Source organism: Myotis daubentonii, chromosome 16 (assembly GCF_963259705.1).
Source record: "Myotis daubentonii chromosome 16, mMyoDau2.1, whole genome shotgun sequence".
NCBI lineage: Eukaryota > Metazoa > Chordata > Mammalia > Chiroptera > Vespertilionidae > Myotis > Myotis daubentonii.
In genome coordinates, this window is record NC_081855.1 from 41,842,977 (window position 1) to 41,857,277 (window position 14,301).

At 46.6% G+C, this 14,301-nt stretch overlaps 1 protein-coding gene across 5 annotated transcripts in view; it reads right to left on the reverse strand.

Moving 5' to 3' along the window:
- Positions 1-935: 935 nt before the first annotated feature.
- The window catches only part of STAT3 (signal transducer and activator of transcription 3), a 50,028-nt gene continuing 36,662 nt past the window's right edge, over positions 936-14,301 (reverse strand). For 2 of the 5 annotated variants that reach the window (XM_059670202.1, XM_059670199.1), the window contains exons 12-24: positions 12,911-12,940; positions 12,718-12,811; positions 12,571-12,618; positions 10,606-10,689; positions 9,796-9,894; positions 9,555-9,690; positions 8,662-8,714; positions 8,329-8,423; positions 8,071-8,210; positions 7,360-7,572; positions 3,950-3,992; positions 3,559-3,671; positions 936-2,958 (exon numbers count right to left, since the gene is read on the reverse strand). In XM_059670202.1, coding sequence (XP_059526185.1) covers positions 2,903-2,958; positions 3,559-3,671; positions 3,950-3,992; positions 7,360-7,572; positions 8,071-8,210; positions 8,329-8,423; positions 8,662-8,714; positions 9,555-9,690; positions 9,796-9,894; positions 10,606-10,689; positions 12,571-12,618; positions 12,718-12,811; positions 12,911-12,940 — 1,204 coding nt within the window. In that variant the 3' untranslated portion in view covers positions 936-2,902. The remainder of the gene's footprint in view (positions 2,959-3,558; positions 3,672-3,949; positions 3,993-7,359; positions 7,573-8,070; positions 8,211-8,328; positions 8,424-8,661; positions 8,715-9,554; positions 9,691-9,795; positions 9,895-10,605; positions 10,690-12,570; positions 12,619-12,717; positions 12,812-12,910; positions 12,941-14,301) is intronic. The other 3 variants (XM_059670204.1, XM_059670200.1, XM_059670203.1) reach the window with 3 other exon arrangements.

Below are 14,301 nucleotides of genomic sequence, written 5' to 3' on the forward strand. Positions count from 1 at the left end.
GCTGTGAGCAATCCTGAAGCTGGCGGCTGAGGGCCAGGGCCACTGGAGAGCCTCCCAACCGCCCCTCTTCCCAGAGACCAGCAGATGGCACCATCCCACTGCCACTGTGTCTCAAATGGCCCGAGACCAGGAGGCTGGTCAGGGCAGAAGGGGACAGTCTCCCCAAGGTCCAGGGGCAGTCACTGGGGCCCCTGGGGGAAGGCGGGAGCAAAGGCCTGCTCACAAGACTTCTTCAGAGCTCAAAGGAGGGAAGGGGCTGGCAGCCGCCCCAGGAGGTGCAGGGGCCCAGAGCAGGGTGCTGGGGGTGGGTGGGAAGGGAAGCAGCCGCCAGCCCCGCCTGAGCAAACTAATCTTGCTTCCATCTCTGCAGGGGAAGGCGGCTCATATCTCACACTCCTGCTCAGATCTGCTCCATGGGACTCGGCACAGGGGGCGGGGGGAGAGAGCTGAGGGGCGCCCCTGTCTGTGAATTATCACCACTGACTGCAGGCTAGAGCAGCAGCCGGTTAGGTGTTTCGTTCCCCCCGCTGCGTGACTGAAGAGAAAGTGATAATGGAGCAACTGTGGAAGGGGGGCCTTGGGGGTGGTGTGGGAGATCTCTGTCCCAACCCCCTTAGGTAGCTTATCAGACCCCAAACAGGAGGCCCAGCTTGCAAAGGCCCTGGAGGGAGGAGGGGGGAAGGCCTCCACTCTGACACCTTTGTGTGAAGGAGTATGACCCCTGGCTCTTCCACTGACCCTTACCTGGAAGCTGGTGACTAACATAAGCTGGGGAGGGTTGCTCAGTTGCCCCGAAAGTGGGCCTGAGTCAACTCAGCAATGAGAGGCGAAGGTGACAGAGAGCAGGGCCACCACCTCCTCTCCAGACGCAGGCCTGACCTGTGGGTCAGGCCCCCGCAGAACCTCCACCAGCCAGAAACAGAGCTGCCACTCTATCAGGCAGGTCCTATATATTTTTATTTTTAGAAGTTAAAGTAGATACAGCAATATACAAAAACACACACACAATAATATAAATTTTTACACTATGAAGTATACATTGGAATTTGGTGCAGTGGCCAGGACAACAGCTTAAAACCACTGTATAAGTAGGTTAAGCGATCAATGGGACCCCTCGGCTGGGCTAGGGTCGGGCGGGGGCAGACAGAAGAGAGAGCGCGGGCAGGTCCTGGAGAACTTGGTTCTTTAAGGGAGCGGCTGACCAAGTCTCAGCTTCTCTCACAACCAGAGTGAAACCCAGATACAAATGCTACTCAAAGCCCTGGACTGTACATCTGCTCAGAGAAGCCGGATCCTTGCTCCAGATCCCTCGGATCTAGATCTCTCATGTTATGAGTCAAGCTTATTATGAACAAGAGAGTTTCTGGAGAAGGGAGAGCTCTGTGCAACCTGTCAACCGGTTCTAGGCAGGAAGACAGGGATGGCCAAGGGCCACACCTGTGTGTCTTGGACAGAAAGTCCTCATCTCCTTAATTCAGAAACTGGCTAACTGGGGTATGCCAACAGCATTCCATAGAAACTCCCATCAACTGACTCAGGAGGTTTGGGACCACCCACTATGCCCATGCCTCTGGGCCAGAGGGGCCCATAGCAAAGACCACCTCTTCCGCTCCTGAGTGCCCCGAAGTGCACAGTAAACTTGACCTGTTCCGCCTCAGCTGTGGGGCCTCAGCCGGGAGAGTCACCAGTGTGGGGGAAGCTGGGCGCACGCTCCCTCACACAGGGACAGACTGAGTTTATCAGCAAGCCTTTGCCCCTGGGTTAACCAAGTGAAGAAGTAATTACAGGTGCTGTGGGCAATCACCAAGAAACTGGGGTGAGAGCCACATTCCCTGAGCTCTACCAGACCCTCGGTTGGGGCCCCACTGTCCGAGTCATGTTCAACCTGTCACTCTCTCCCTCTTCCTCCAGGAGGTCCTGAGACCAGATCCCTAAAGCAAACAGGACAAGGGACCTTTGGACACTGCAAGGGGCCATGCCATAAGAGAGGTGGGGGCTGGGGGGAAGAAAGAGAGTCACCCCATTCTTTATAAGGCACCCACAGAACCGCCGGGCTCTGAATAGGAGCGCATGTCCAAGAGGGAAGGGAGGAAAGGTTATAAGTACCCCTCTGCCAGCCTTACCTACTAACAGACCAACACATAAAAGGAAAATAAAAACTCTATTTAAAAAGACTAGAAGGTTTAGGTTCTCCTTCAACCTTCCTATTTCAAAACCAAAGGCCACGCCACAGCTCCAGAGGTCCTTTAAGGGCCGGGCCCGAGGCCCGTTTCAGGGTTTGTATGAAGTGCCAGCCTGAAGAAAGCTGAATGCCTGAAGCACCAAGGAGGCTATTAACTGAGTTTTCGTAAATACAGAAAAAGGCTATGCTGATACAGTGTTTTTGCCTTTTAATTATTATTATTACTTAAAATTTAAAAAGAAACCTAGGGGCTCTGAAAGTCCTATCTTTTATTTGGATGTTAGCAAGGTTAAAAGTGCAGTGCCAGGGGTATGCAGCTGGAGGCAGCCTGTGGCGTTAGCTTACAGAAAAGGGCAGAGGGATGCCGCTGGCACCAGGAGGCACTTGTCGAACAACAACAACAAGCTGCTGAGAAAGGAGGGCAGGGGGACAAAAACACGTTTCCTTTCCTTTCCTCCCTCTTGCCACCCCTTCCACATCCCCTGATCACAGTCTCAGAGAGCGCTGTCTTATTTGCATTTAGATAAAAGCATATCACCCACATTCATTCATTTCTCTATTTGAAAACAGTGCCCAGATTGCTCAGATAGCAGAAGTAGGAGATTAAAACAAATCTGGAACCACAGAGTGAGGAGTTCAGATGCTCTGGGGCTTGGCTGTCTAGGGGGTGGAACAGAGGTGCCTCCGTCATCTCTCGCTGCAGCTTCAGTCCTTGGCGCCTCACATGGGGGAGGTAGCGCACTCTGAGGTCAGCTCCATGTCGAATGTGAGGGACTCTGGAGGGACAGAGGGGGAGAGCTGGTCGGTTGCCTGGTGAGGCACACACCCCTAGCCCTGTGGGGGACAGAGGCTCAGGCCCTCTGCCACCCCGTCTCCTGCCCCTTGTGGCCAAGTCAGGGTTGGATAACCTAGATTCACTCTCCTCCCTATAAGATCTTGCCCTGGAAGGGCGCAGCCTCTTCCTACCTTAACTCATTCCCAACTCTATGTGCTTAAAGACCACCCAGGGCTGCCCTGTTGAATGCGGCAGCCTGGAGTCACAGTGGCTAGTCCAAAGCGAGAGTGGCTGTGGCTGCAAAACACCCAGCAGATTTCAAGGACTCAGTGCAAACACCTCACTCATTTTTTTCTTACACGTTGAAATGATAGTATATTGGATTTATTGGGCTACACAGAAAATATTAAAATTAACCTCACCTGTTTCCTTTCACTGTTTTTAACGTGGCTACGGGAAGATGTACACTTACGCACGTGGCGTGGTGCATTTCCGCCGGAGAGCGCCGCTCTCGAGCCCCTTCTACAATCCCCGTGACCAGCTCTTGGCTCTGCACACGGGCCATCACACAAGGGGGACCAACTGCCCTCCGAATACTCACCAAACTGCCCTCCTGCTGAGGGTTCAGCACCTTCACCATTATTTCCAAACTGCATCAATGAATCTAAAGTGCGGGGGGACATCGGCAGGTCAATGGTATTGCTGCAGGTCGTTCTGTAGGAAATGGGGAGCAGCGGGAGGGGAAAGGGCCGGGTTGACAAGACACAATGGATAAAAAAAAAAAGAACAAAACACACACACACAAGCCATCAAACTCTGGTCTCCAACAGAAAAATAAAAGCTCAAGCTTTTTAAATGCACAAGATCACCGTGAGTACTAAACACAGCCCAGGGCCTCCAACCCTCGCAGAGTAACTCTCACCCATGTCCCATTTCCGGGGTAACTGAGGACATTAGAAATGGAGGCAAAATTGGGAGAGGAGGCCACTTACGGTGTCACACAGATGAACTTGGTCTTCAGGTAGGGGGCAGCACCTGGGAAGAGGAAACGGGCCTTACTGAGTGTGCCCCTCTCGGGGCAGGGCAGGAGGAAGCGGCTGCCCCGGCTGGGCTGACCTGAAACTCACTCAGTCCTTGAGCAGAGACTGTTTTGAACCGCCATCTCCCTTCAGGGCTGCCCTCCCACTCTGTACACGACCTGATGTTCTAGGCCAGTGATGGCGAACCTTTTGAGCTCGGCGTGTCAGCATTTTGAAAAACCCTAACTTAACTCTAGTGCCGGGTCACACATAAAAATGTTTTGATATCTGCAACCATAGTAAAACAAAGATTTATATTTTTGATATTTATTTTATATATTTAAATGCCATTTAACAAAGAGAAATCAACCAAAGCAATGAGTTCGCGTGTCACCTCTGACAGGCGTGTCATAGGTTCGCCATCACTGTTCTAGGCCCTTGCAGCCTGGAAGTTCCATGAAGTTTTCCTTAACTACAGAAACTGTCCCACCCGAGCCCAGATAAATGCCAGCCTGTGTTCATGCTTTCCCTGGATTGTGTTAACGTGTCACTGCCTGGAGTGGTCTGAGGATAGTGTGCTGGCCGGTCGTGTCACTCGGGTGACTTCTCTACATGCAGAAGCTGCGTGTATGCAGTGTGGGCATCCTGGTCAGTCACCACCGGCCCTCAGTCTCTAAGAGAACGTGAAGCCTCTGGTGCTTGTGGTTCCAAAGCTGAGGGTCACACCTTCTATTCCTATTGGCACTAATCTGCCTCGATTACATTTTTAGGTGAGGGTATGAGAAACTTTCCAGTTGGATGACTACATCACAAAAAAAGCAGCCTCTCTGTAAAAGGAAGGTGTTTGTGGTGCAGTACAATGGACTCTGGACTGGAAAACAGGAGGCCCAGGTGTATCCAATAACAAAAAACCTGGGGCAAGGCCCTTAATTCATGTGTAAAATAAATGGGAGGGGGACGAGGAAGGTGCCCATCTCTGCCATTTCTATTTCTTTTTCTATAGTTAGACACGTGAGAATTGAAAAAAATGCATTTTAGGTACTAAATACTTACACCAAGAGGTCAAGGAACCTTGGAGACGCTGGCATGAAATTTGGGGGGTTCAGGTGAATATATCACGTAGGAGGCAGAGAGTAGGGTGGGGCAGGTTGCGAGAAGCACATGTATAAAGCTAGGGGCTTATACAGAAACTGAGGAATCAGAAAGTATAATGACAATCTGACAGAAAGCACTGCCAAGGGGTCCTTAGATCCCTGCCACCTAAGTTATTTTTTGGCCAAGAAATAGATTTATACAGTACAGAATCCAAAGAAGCTACTGAGGCAGGGTTCTGGTGTCTTAGAAATCCATTTGGCCCAGATCTGAGGGGAGCTGACACCCCAGATAGAAAAGGATTTCAACTCACCAATGATCTGGGTAGCTGAGCAAAACAGCTTCATCCTGAGATGGAACAGCAGAAGCACACGAGAGCTAAGACTAAAAGCCAAATTGTGGCTCCATCCAAGGTTGTAAATGTACTTTATCCAATTTGTAAGGTAAGGGATTTGTCATTTCTAAGCGGGCCTCTCCCAAAGCCATAGGGAAATACTGTGTGGGCTTACAGAGAAGTGAGGAGGAGGGAAGAGTCCCCGGAGGCCCGGGTCCCTGGGAGATAGTAACACCTTCGTGACTGGAGTAGAAAGAAAACGGCCACAGACTCACCTCCCTGGAGACGCCCATTTTAATACAAGAGCTGCACACACACCCTGTCCACCCCTACCTGCCCCCTGGACCCCGTCTCCAGGCTCACACCACACCAAGCCCCTCCCTGCACACTGCTTACACTTGCCTCACCAGGACACAGGCAAAACACTCAAGTAATTAGTTCCTTTTTTGTGATTGGCATCTTGCCCCTGAGGCAACACCAATGTCTCCAAGCAGGACAGGACCTTGCCTCCCTGGCACACAGGAGGGGTGGGTTGTAATGGAGGGCACAGCCTCAGAGTGGGAACTTGGATCCTGAAAGTATAATTAGTCCAAATACCAGCGCACGGGCCTAATTGTCCTCCGCAGAAGGAACAAAGAGCAGTGTGACAGGGCCTGATAAAGAGATCTCCCAACTGAAGCACAATGTGGAAAGAGAGATAAGTAGCAGACAGGAAGTGAGAGTTAAACTCTTCTAGAACATGAACAAAACTCAAAACCAGAACAAGGGGAAAAGGAAAGTCAATTGTCAAGTAGCTCAAATTTCAGCCCCAAGAAATTCTTCAGAGGGAATTCCTACGAAAAAGTGGGAGGGAAGCTGGTGGGTTTGTGTGTGAGCTATTTGTACAAAAACCATCTTTGCAAAATCAACTGGGTCAGGGCAGCTAACCTCAAAGGATCACTTTAAGCCACTGTTGGTTTCCATGATTAAGAAAAGTGAAATAAAAAGAATGATGGCAAATCATAACTTCCTCATCAGGATCTAGACCAGTGATAGCGAACCTTTTGAGCTCGGCGTGTCAGCATTTTGAAAAACCCTAACTTAACTCTGGTGCTGGGTCACATATAGAAATTTTTTGATATTTGCAACCATAGTAAAACAAAGACTTATATTTTTGATATTTATTTTATATAGTTAAATGCCATTTAACGAAGAAAAATCAACCAAAAAAATGAGTTCATGTGTCACCTCTGACACACGTGTCATAGGTTCGCCATCACTGATTTAGACAGAGAACCTAGAGAGCTGAAAGCAGCAAACACTGATGGGAACAAACTACAAGGGCTCTGCCCCTCCACGTTGATGACAGCGCTAGAGATTAAGGTTTCATATAAAATAATTTGCATGTAACTTATATGAACACATTTAAAAAAATCTTCTTTTCAATAGCTACACATTCTAAACATCAACTCCACACCCCTCCCACCAGTTACCATCTTGCCTTTCAATCACCGCTCTCCCCGACTCTGCTTTCAACCCATGTTCCGATGCTGCTAACTCATTTCCTGCAGAAAGCCTTTCTTCATCCCACTCGACACTGCTTACATTGTTCAGTGACGAGGAAAAGGAAACACGCTAGACTGAAGTCTGGGTCACAAACCTTCCAGCATTTACTATGTGAGAAGCACTCTGCTTGCTGGGCATCCTGTTATAAGAATTCTGTCCTTGCTTTCTCTTTGCAGCATTTTGGAATGTGTGGGGTGGGTAGGGGTGCTCCCTGGGAGCAGACACTAGTGACTCTGAGTCCTCTCCTCTTGCTAACCCATTAGCCACCCCAATAGCACTCACTACAAAGTCCTTTCCCATAAAGAGGAATAAAGATCACTGGTTCCTTAGGCACCCCCTGCCTGCTCTCCAAGGGTCCTACAAGTCCCCACTTTTCCCCAGAATTAAATGTCTGACACGGAAAATCAACAACTACCTGGGTCAGCCTCAGGATGCTCCTGGCTCTCTGGCCGACAATACTTTCCGAACGCCTCCTCCTTAGGAATGTCGGGGTAGAGATAGACCAGTGGAGACACCAGGATATTGGTAGCATCCATGATCTTATAGCCCATGATGATTTCCGCGAATGACATGTTGTTCAGCTGCTGCTTAGTATATGGTTCCACCGACTGGATCTGTGTCTTACCTGTCATGGGATATGGGAAAGGAAGATAATGGAACCTATGGCTAGGTAACCTCAGGGAAAACTACCTCGATTATTTTTCCTTGAGAGGGGAGGACTTAGGCCAACCTAGCACTCGAGACGCTGAATCCTGCCCAGTCTCCAGCACGGAGGATATATTCAACAGACGTCTGGAGAGGCTATCCAGCTGGGTCACAGGTAATACATTTGAATAACTACTTGCATAAGATATATTAACAGGGTAGGGAAGAAAGGAGACAAAGGATAAAACTTAAATTGCAAATTTCTAGGCAATTATTAACCCCTGGAGCAAGCAAAACAAAAATGGCAAACTAATCCTTCAGCTGGAAGAATTTTAGAGAAAAGAAGTCAACCAAGTGTGTTTTGCAAGTCTCAGGCGGGGGTGCAAGGCCATCTCTTCCCACTAGGGGGCAGTGAGTGCTTGAAACTAGCAGCAGCCATGGCGGCAGCAATGGAGGGGGAGGGAGCAGCCAAGCTTACCGCTGATGTCCTTCTCCACCCAAGTGAAGGTGACACCTCCTTCTTTGCTGCTTTCACTGAATCTTAGCAGGAAGGTACCTGGGGGCTTGGTGCTCAAGATGGCCCTCTCTCTTTCCTTGCTGATAAAGCCCATTATGTATCTGGAGCCAAAGAGAAAGAACAAGGTTAGGGTTGAAGGGGCCCAGCCACTGGCCTGCTGAGACAGCAGGTGACTTGTTACACCTGTGTACTCTGCCAGACACAAGAGTGTTAACCTACCCTTCATTCCAAAGGGCCAGAATGTACTTTTTCACAAGGTCAATGATATTGTCCAGCCAGACCCAGAAGGAGAAGCCCTTGCCAGCCATGTTTTCCTGGAGAAAAGAATAATGGGAAGGCCAAGTCTACCACCATCCCAGCCTTTTCCTTCCTAGGGGTTCAATGCCACCAACATCCTCAGGCCTATCTACCCTCAGGCAGGTCCTCCTGGCTGCTGGACTAAGAGTCTAGGGCCTTCAGGCCCAGCACCCTCCCAAGCGACCTCACTGGTGAGCATCACCTCCCACAACTATTCCCAAGACATGATGGCAAGGAGTTAAGAAGATTGCTTACTTTGCAAAATTTAGCCCATGTGATCTGACACCCTGAATAGTTCACACCAGGTCCTGAAGGAAAAAAGAATAAAGTAATATAATTTCCAGCTTTAAATGAAGATCTTCTTTCTTTCTTTATTTCTTTTTTATCTACTGATTTTAGAGAGAGAGAAAGGGAAGAGAGAGAAACATGCACCCGTTGTCCCACCCATTCATGCATTCATTGGTTGACTCCTATATATGCCTTCACCAGGGATCGAACCCGTAACCTCAGTGTATTGGGACAATGCTCCAACAAACCAACCGAGCCACTCAGCCAGGACAAGATCTAATTCTTGTCTTACAATGGGCCATGAAACCATTGATTTTCATGTATTTGAAGGTTGCCACCATGTGCAGATATGCATATGCTTAAGCAAGCAGCACCCACTTTGTGACCCCCTCCTCCCTGAGTAGTTGTTTAGTCCAGTAGGTGATGTACTAAGTTCCCCCTGCTCTTCCCTAGCTAGTGGTGGCCCAGGGACACACGGATGAGCGGACACCTGGGGTTACAGGGCCACATTTAGTGGCAGCACAGACAAATATACTTATAGCCCAGGTAGCACACAAAATTTCTACTAAAAATTTTCTACCTACGGTTTATTGAAGAAATGGCCTGGGATATCAAGCCTATAGTTCCACCTTCTAACATGCACTGGGAGGTGAGGGAGATGCCACCATGAGAAAAGAAATCTGCCTCCCGCCTCTTAAGAAAGATCACCAGGAGGCAAACTTCCTCTGCACCTAACTTCCCCACCAGCAGGAGCACAGGTGTCTGGCCCTGGTACAGAGCCTTGCTCAGTAAACTTTCCTAAATGAAGGCCAGGTTCCTTTTCTGAGGAGCGCAGGAGGGAGAAGAGGTAAAATGCTGACCTAGGAGTTTCTCTGCCAGCGTAGTCAACTGTTCGATGCTCAACCCTCTCTTCGTGGTGGAAGAGAACTGCCAGCTCAGCACCTCGGCCACCTGATCCCAGGTTCCAATTGGGGGTTTTGTGAAAAAGTTCACGTTCTATTGAAAATAACACATTTGCTCACTTAGATGAGGACAGTGCTTGAGGACCTGCACACGGTGCCACCACCACCTCTGGGCAGTGAGGAGTCAGAAGGCACTGACCTTGGGGTTGTTGGTCAGCATGTTATACCACAGGATGGATGCCCAAGCATTTGGCATCTGACAGATGTTGGAAATCACCACCACTGGCAGGGAGTGTGTCTGTGGAGAAAGTGGGAGATGAGTTGGTTGCGGGTGGAGGGAAGGGAAGTAGAAGGCCCTCATGGCTTCAAAAATTTCTTCACCAGTATCTCCCGGGGTTCGGAATAGAAGGCCATGCCATAAACCACACCCATAAACTGCACCAGAGTAGGAAGAATGCCGAACACAGGCCACAGGACTCAGCTTGTTGTCAGAACATAACTAAGAACTTGTAAAACCTGACTTGCTCAAAGCTGGACTCACAGTCCACAGATTCTTCAAGAATAGAAGCTGTCTCTGCCCATTAAACAGAGAGGTCCCAGAAATCAAAGACTAGGATTCCTGCCTTTGCGGGTATATCTTTAATTTAAAGATCAAGAAAGTTAGGAAAAGAGAATGCAGAGGCCATGATTTTCTGTATACTAAAATAATTGACTTTTTAAAGACTTCTTGCCCAAACTTGAGAAATTAGCTATCATCAATTTCTACATACAGATTTGATTACAAGTTTGCATAAAGCTGAGAATATAGGTACCTTCTAAGCATTCAAGCAAGACTATACTCTCAGATGGAATATTAAAGAATTTTTTTTTTTAAATAAGCAAAACTGAATGCAGTGCCTTACAAAGAGTCATCATCACTCCACCTTCTGTAGGAAAAATACCATCTAGGAGTCCTTGTCCGGAACCACCCCTGCATGTAGCACTATCCCCATTCTGTGGCAGAACTCACCTCTAGGTCAATCTTGAGGCCTTGGTGATACACCTCAGTCTCAAAGGTGATCAGGTGCAGCTCCTCGGTCACAATCAGGGAGGCCTACAACATCAAGAAGGACAGTCGGTACTAAGCCACAGTGAAGGAGAGGAACATGCCACAGCCACGCTGCACTAAGACGAGTAACCCACCAGGTGGCCACTCACAAACTGTCAGGGACACAACTCTATGCACATGCTCTCTTCAACACTAAGACTCTCCAATGTTAGGACCCTTAACCTGATCTTTTACTGAGTTTTATAATATTACAGAGATCCAAACAGGTCATTTATAAAATGGGTAAGGCATAAAGAATATCAAAACAATGAACGCCTGTTTAAAGAAACACCCAGTTTAAAGAAAAGACCATTACCACTGAGATTCTCTGGGCATCTTTTCCCAACCCCATCCCTGTCCCTCTGTAACTGCTATTTTGTCTTTTGGGTTTATTATTTCCTAGCTTTTCTTATGGTTTGACCATAATTATATCTCTAAACAGTGTATATATTGTTTTGTTTTAGATGTTTGTGAACCTTATACATATGGAATCATACCCTATGTATTCTTTGGTGACTCACTTCTGACATCCCTGTGGTTGTGTGCATAGCGATTTATTTATTTTCACTGTTGTGTAATATTCCATCAATGATTTACAACAGAAATCATTTACCCGTTCTGGTGGTGGTGGGTATTAATGTGAGTTGTATTCAGGGCTTATCACCAGGCTGCTGGGACATTTGTACATGTCTCCTGGTACACGTGTGCAAAGGTTCTCTATTGTTAAGTCCCAGGAATGGCATTGCTGGTTTATAAAGTATGCTCCTTTTATAATGCCAAATTGTTTTCCATGCCACTCTAACAATTTATACTCCCACCAGCAACCTTATTTTGAACAAGAGTTACTAATGACTTCTAAGAAACAGAATTTCAATTCATTTTTAAAATATTCTTTTTCTGATTACAAAAGTAGTAGGTATTCAGTTTAAAATGCAAATATTAAAAAAATAAAATAAAATAAAATAAAATGCAAATATTACAGAAATAGTATAGAGTAGCCTCAGATACTAATAGCAGCACAAATAAATAAGTACTGCTTAATGTATATTCCTCTACAATTTTTTAATGCATACATGAACACACATAACACAGTGTCATGTGTTTTTAAAATGAATATACTAATATTCTACTTGGAATATTTTGTATCTTGCTTTTATCTAAACAAACGTGCCACATACATTTTTCCATAACATTGCACATAAACTACTTCACTCCTTTCCATCAAATATTATAAATTCAATTCATTTTTGTTGTAGTGTGTGTGTGTGTGTGTGTGTGTGTGTGTGTGTGTGTGTTTTAAGGCCTGCTACATTTTAGAGAAAAGAGAAAAATGGCGCGGGACAAATATCAGAAAAAGAACAGGGTGTCATGATTTTTTTTAAAGATTACAAACTACTTTTTGGTCACATTTATCTATTTTTTCTAAAGCTTATTTTTGACACTAAGAATCCAATAATCTGAATCAATGGGAGGCAGAGAAGAAATAAGGGGGATAAAGAACAGGTAGGTTTTGTTCTTTTTCTTTTTAAAAGTAACTCACTCAGATTTGTTACAAACTTCTATCCCTCCTCAGTCAGAAAAACAAGTCAGCCGGCAGAGGCTGGAAGAGGAATTTGGAAAGCCCCAGGCCAGGTGGCAGGCTTCCTTGCTACTAAATGGGTGTGGGTAACGCAGCAAGGGACTTTCCACTCCTACTTAATGGGATGTTAACTCTTGGGACAATCAAGGAAATGCTCCAGCCAGAAAACTCCCGGCAGATGAGACTTCCGGGATCAGGTCATTTTGGCCCACAGCAACTCTTCTGAATGACTACAACTGAAACAGCCCTTTTCCTTTCCCCCTCAAAGAAAAGCCTCCCAGCTGGCTTTTATCCCCCAAAAAACTTACGTCACAATTGGCTCGGCCCCCATTCCCACATCTTTGCTCTCTCAGGGTCTGTAAGCAAAGCAAAGAGCGTCTCTGTCACGTGAGGCCGCCCCTCCCCCCTCCCTCTGCCCCAGCCCCACGGAGAAGGACCAGGTTTCTCCCGCATACCAAGTGTTTGAATTCTGCAGAGAGGCTGCCGTTGTTGGATTCTTCCATGTTCATGACTTTTGTGTTTGTGCCCAGAATGTTAAATTTCCTGGATCTGAATCACAGGAGAAAAACCAACCACATAAGTCCCTGAGCGGCCAGAGGACAAAGTTAGAGTGAACAGAACAAAAGGAAGCCCCTAGGCTGAACTCACCCTCGGAGAGCTGCTACATCCCCGGAGTCTCTGTTAAGAACACAAACCAGTGTTAATAAAACGGGTCCCGTGTTTCTTCAAAAAATCTATTTTAAACACCTGTAATTTACTCTGGTAGAAAAACTGCTGTGTTGCTGGGAATTTCTATCATTCAATTACATTTGTTATGTAAAATATACCAAACCTGTACATGCTTAAGTAGTAGACACAGCTGGTTGCCTACCCAACATCATCTGCTCCCTTCCTAACAGAACTTTGCTTCTCAGTACCCTTCCATCCCCACCTCCCGGGGATCCTGATCATTAAGTCCATCAGAACATAACATGCCCACAGTGCAGTGGTCCAGGGGGGTGCAGACATGACCTACATGGTTTCAATCAGACTGGGAAGGAATTACAACCCAGGCTGGATTTACATTCCATAGCTGTGAACATGAGAAAGGAAGCACATGGCCTTTGCTACAAGCAACCATGTTGCAACCCAGAAGGGAACTTTGCAATGCAGGTGATGCTTATGATGACAGAAAAGGGACAAACAATTCTGGGTCCTTGATGCCATCAATGAGTCACTGACCTCACCATCAGGAACTTGCCCTAACTCTGCATTTCCAGTTATACTGGGTTGCAAACTTCCTTATTATTTAAGTCACACTGGATTTTCTGTAAAGGTTTACTGTTACCTGAAACTCAGAGCATTACATTTGGTATACTATTCCCAGTGTGCCCACTGTCCTTTAACTCTGTTTTTAAATATATAATCTTTTTATATAGTCACATTTCCTGGTCTTTTCCTTTTTATTATTTTACTAGAGGCCCGATGCACAAAATTTGTTCAATGGGCTCGGCACTCGCAGCCGCAACAGCTTGCCTCAGACCTTGCAGCCCCGGCTTTGGATGTTAAGCTATCGGTCTAATTAGCATATTACGCACATGCCTGGGCCACAGGCTCCATCTCCACGGGGGAGGGGGGGGCAATACGGGGAGGGGGGCAGCCAATCCGTGATTCTCTCTAATCGATGATGTTTCTGTCTCCCTCCCTCTCTGAAATCGGTAAAAATATATTTAAAAAAAAGAATCAACATCTTTATAATAAGATTAGAAGTCTACAATCCAGAAATATGACTTGTCACACCACTTTTTACAATATCCCTTCCTCACTAAAATGTCAGTTTTCTTCAAATAGATCTTAAACATTTTGTTTAAGCTGATCACAATATATTTTACTTTTTTTGCTTATTATGAGATTATTTTTTCTATTATAATATCTAACTGGTTAATGCTACTATATGGTTAAGGTTATTAATTTTTGCTTGCTCATTTATTTACTAAACCTACCACCTTCCTCAAGCCCCTTATTTCATTAGTAATTATTTTCCAGTTCATTCTGGATAA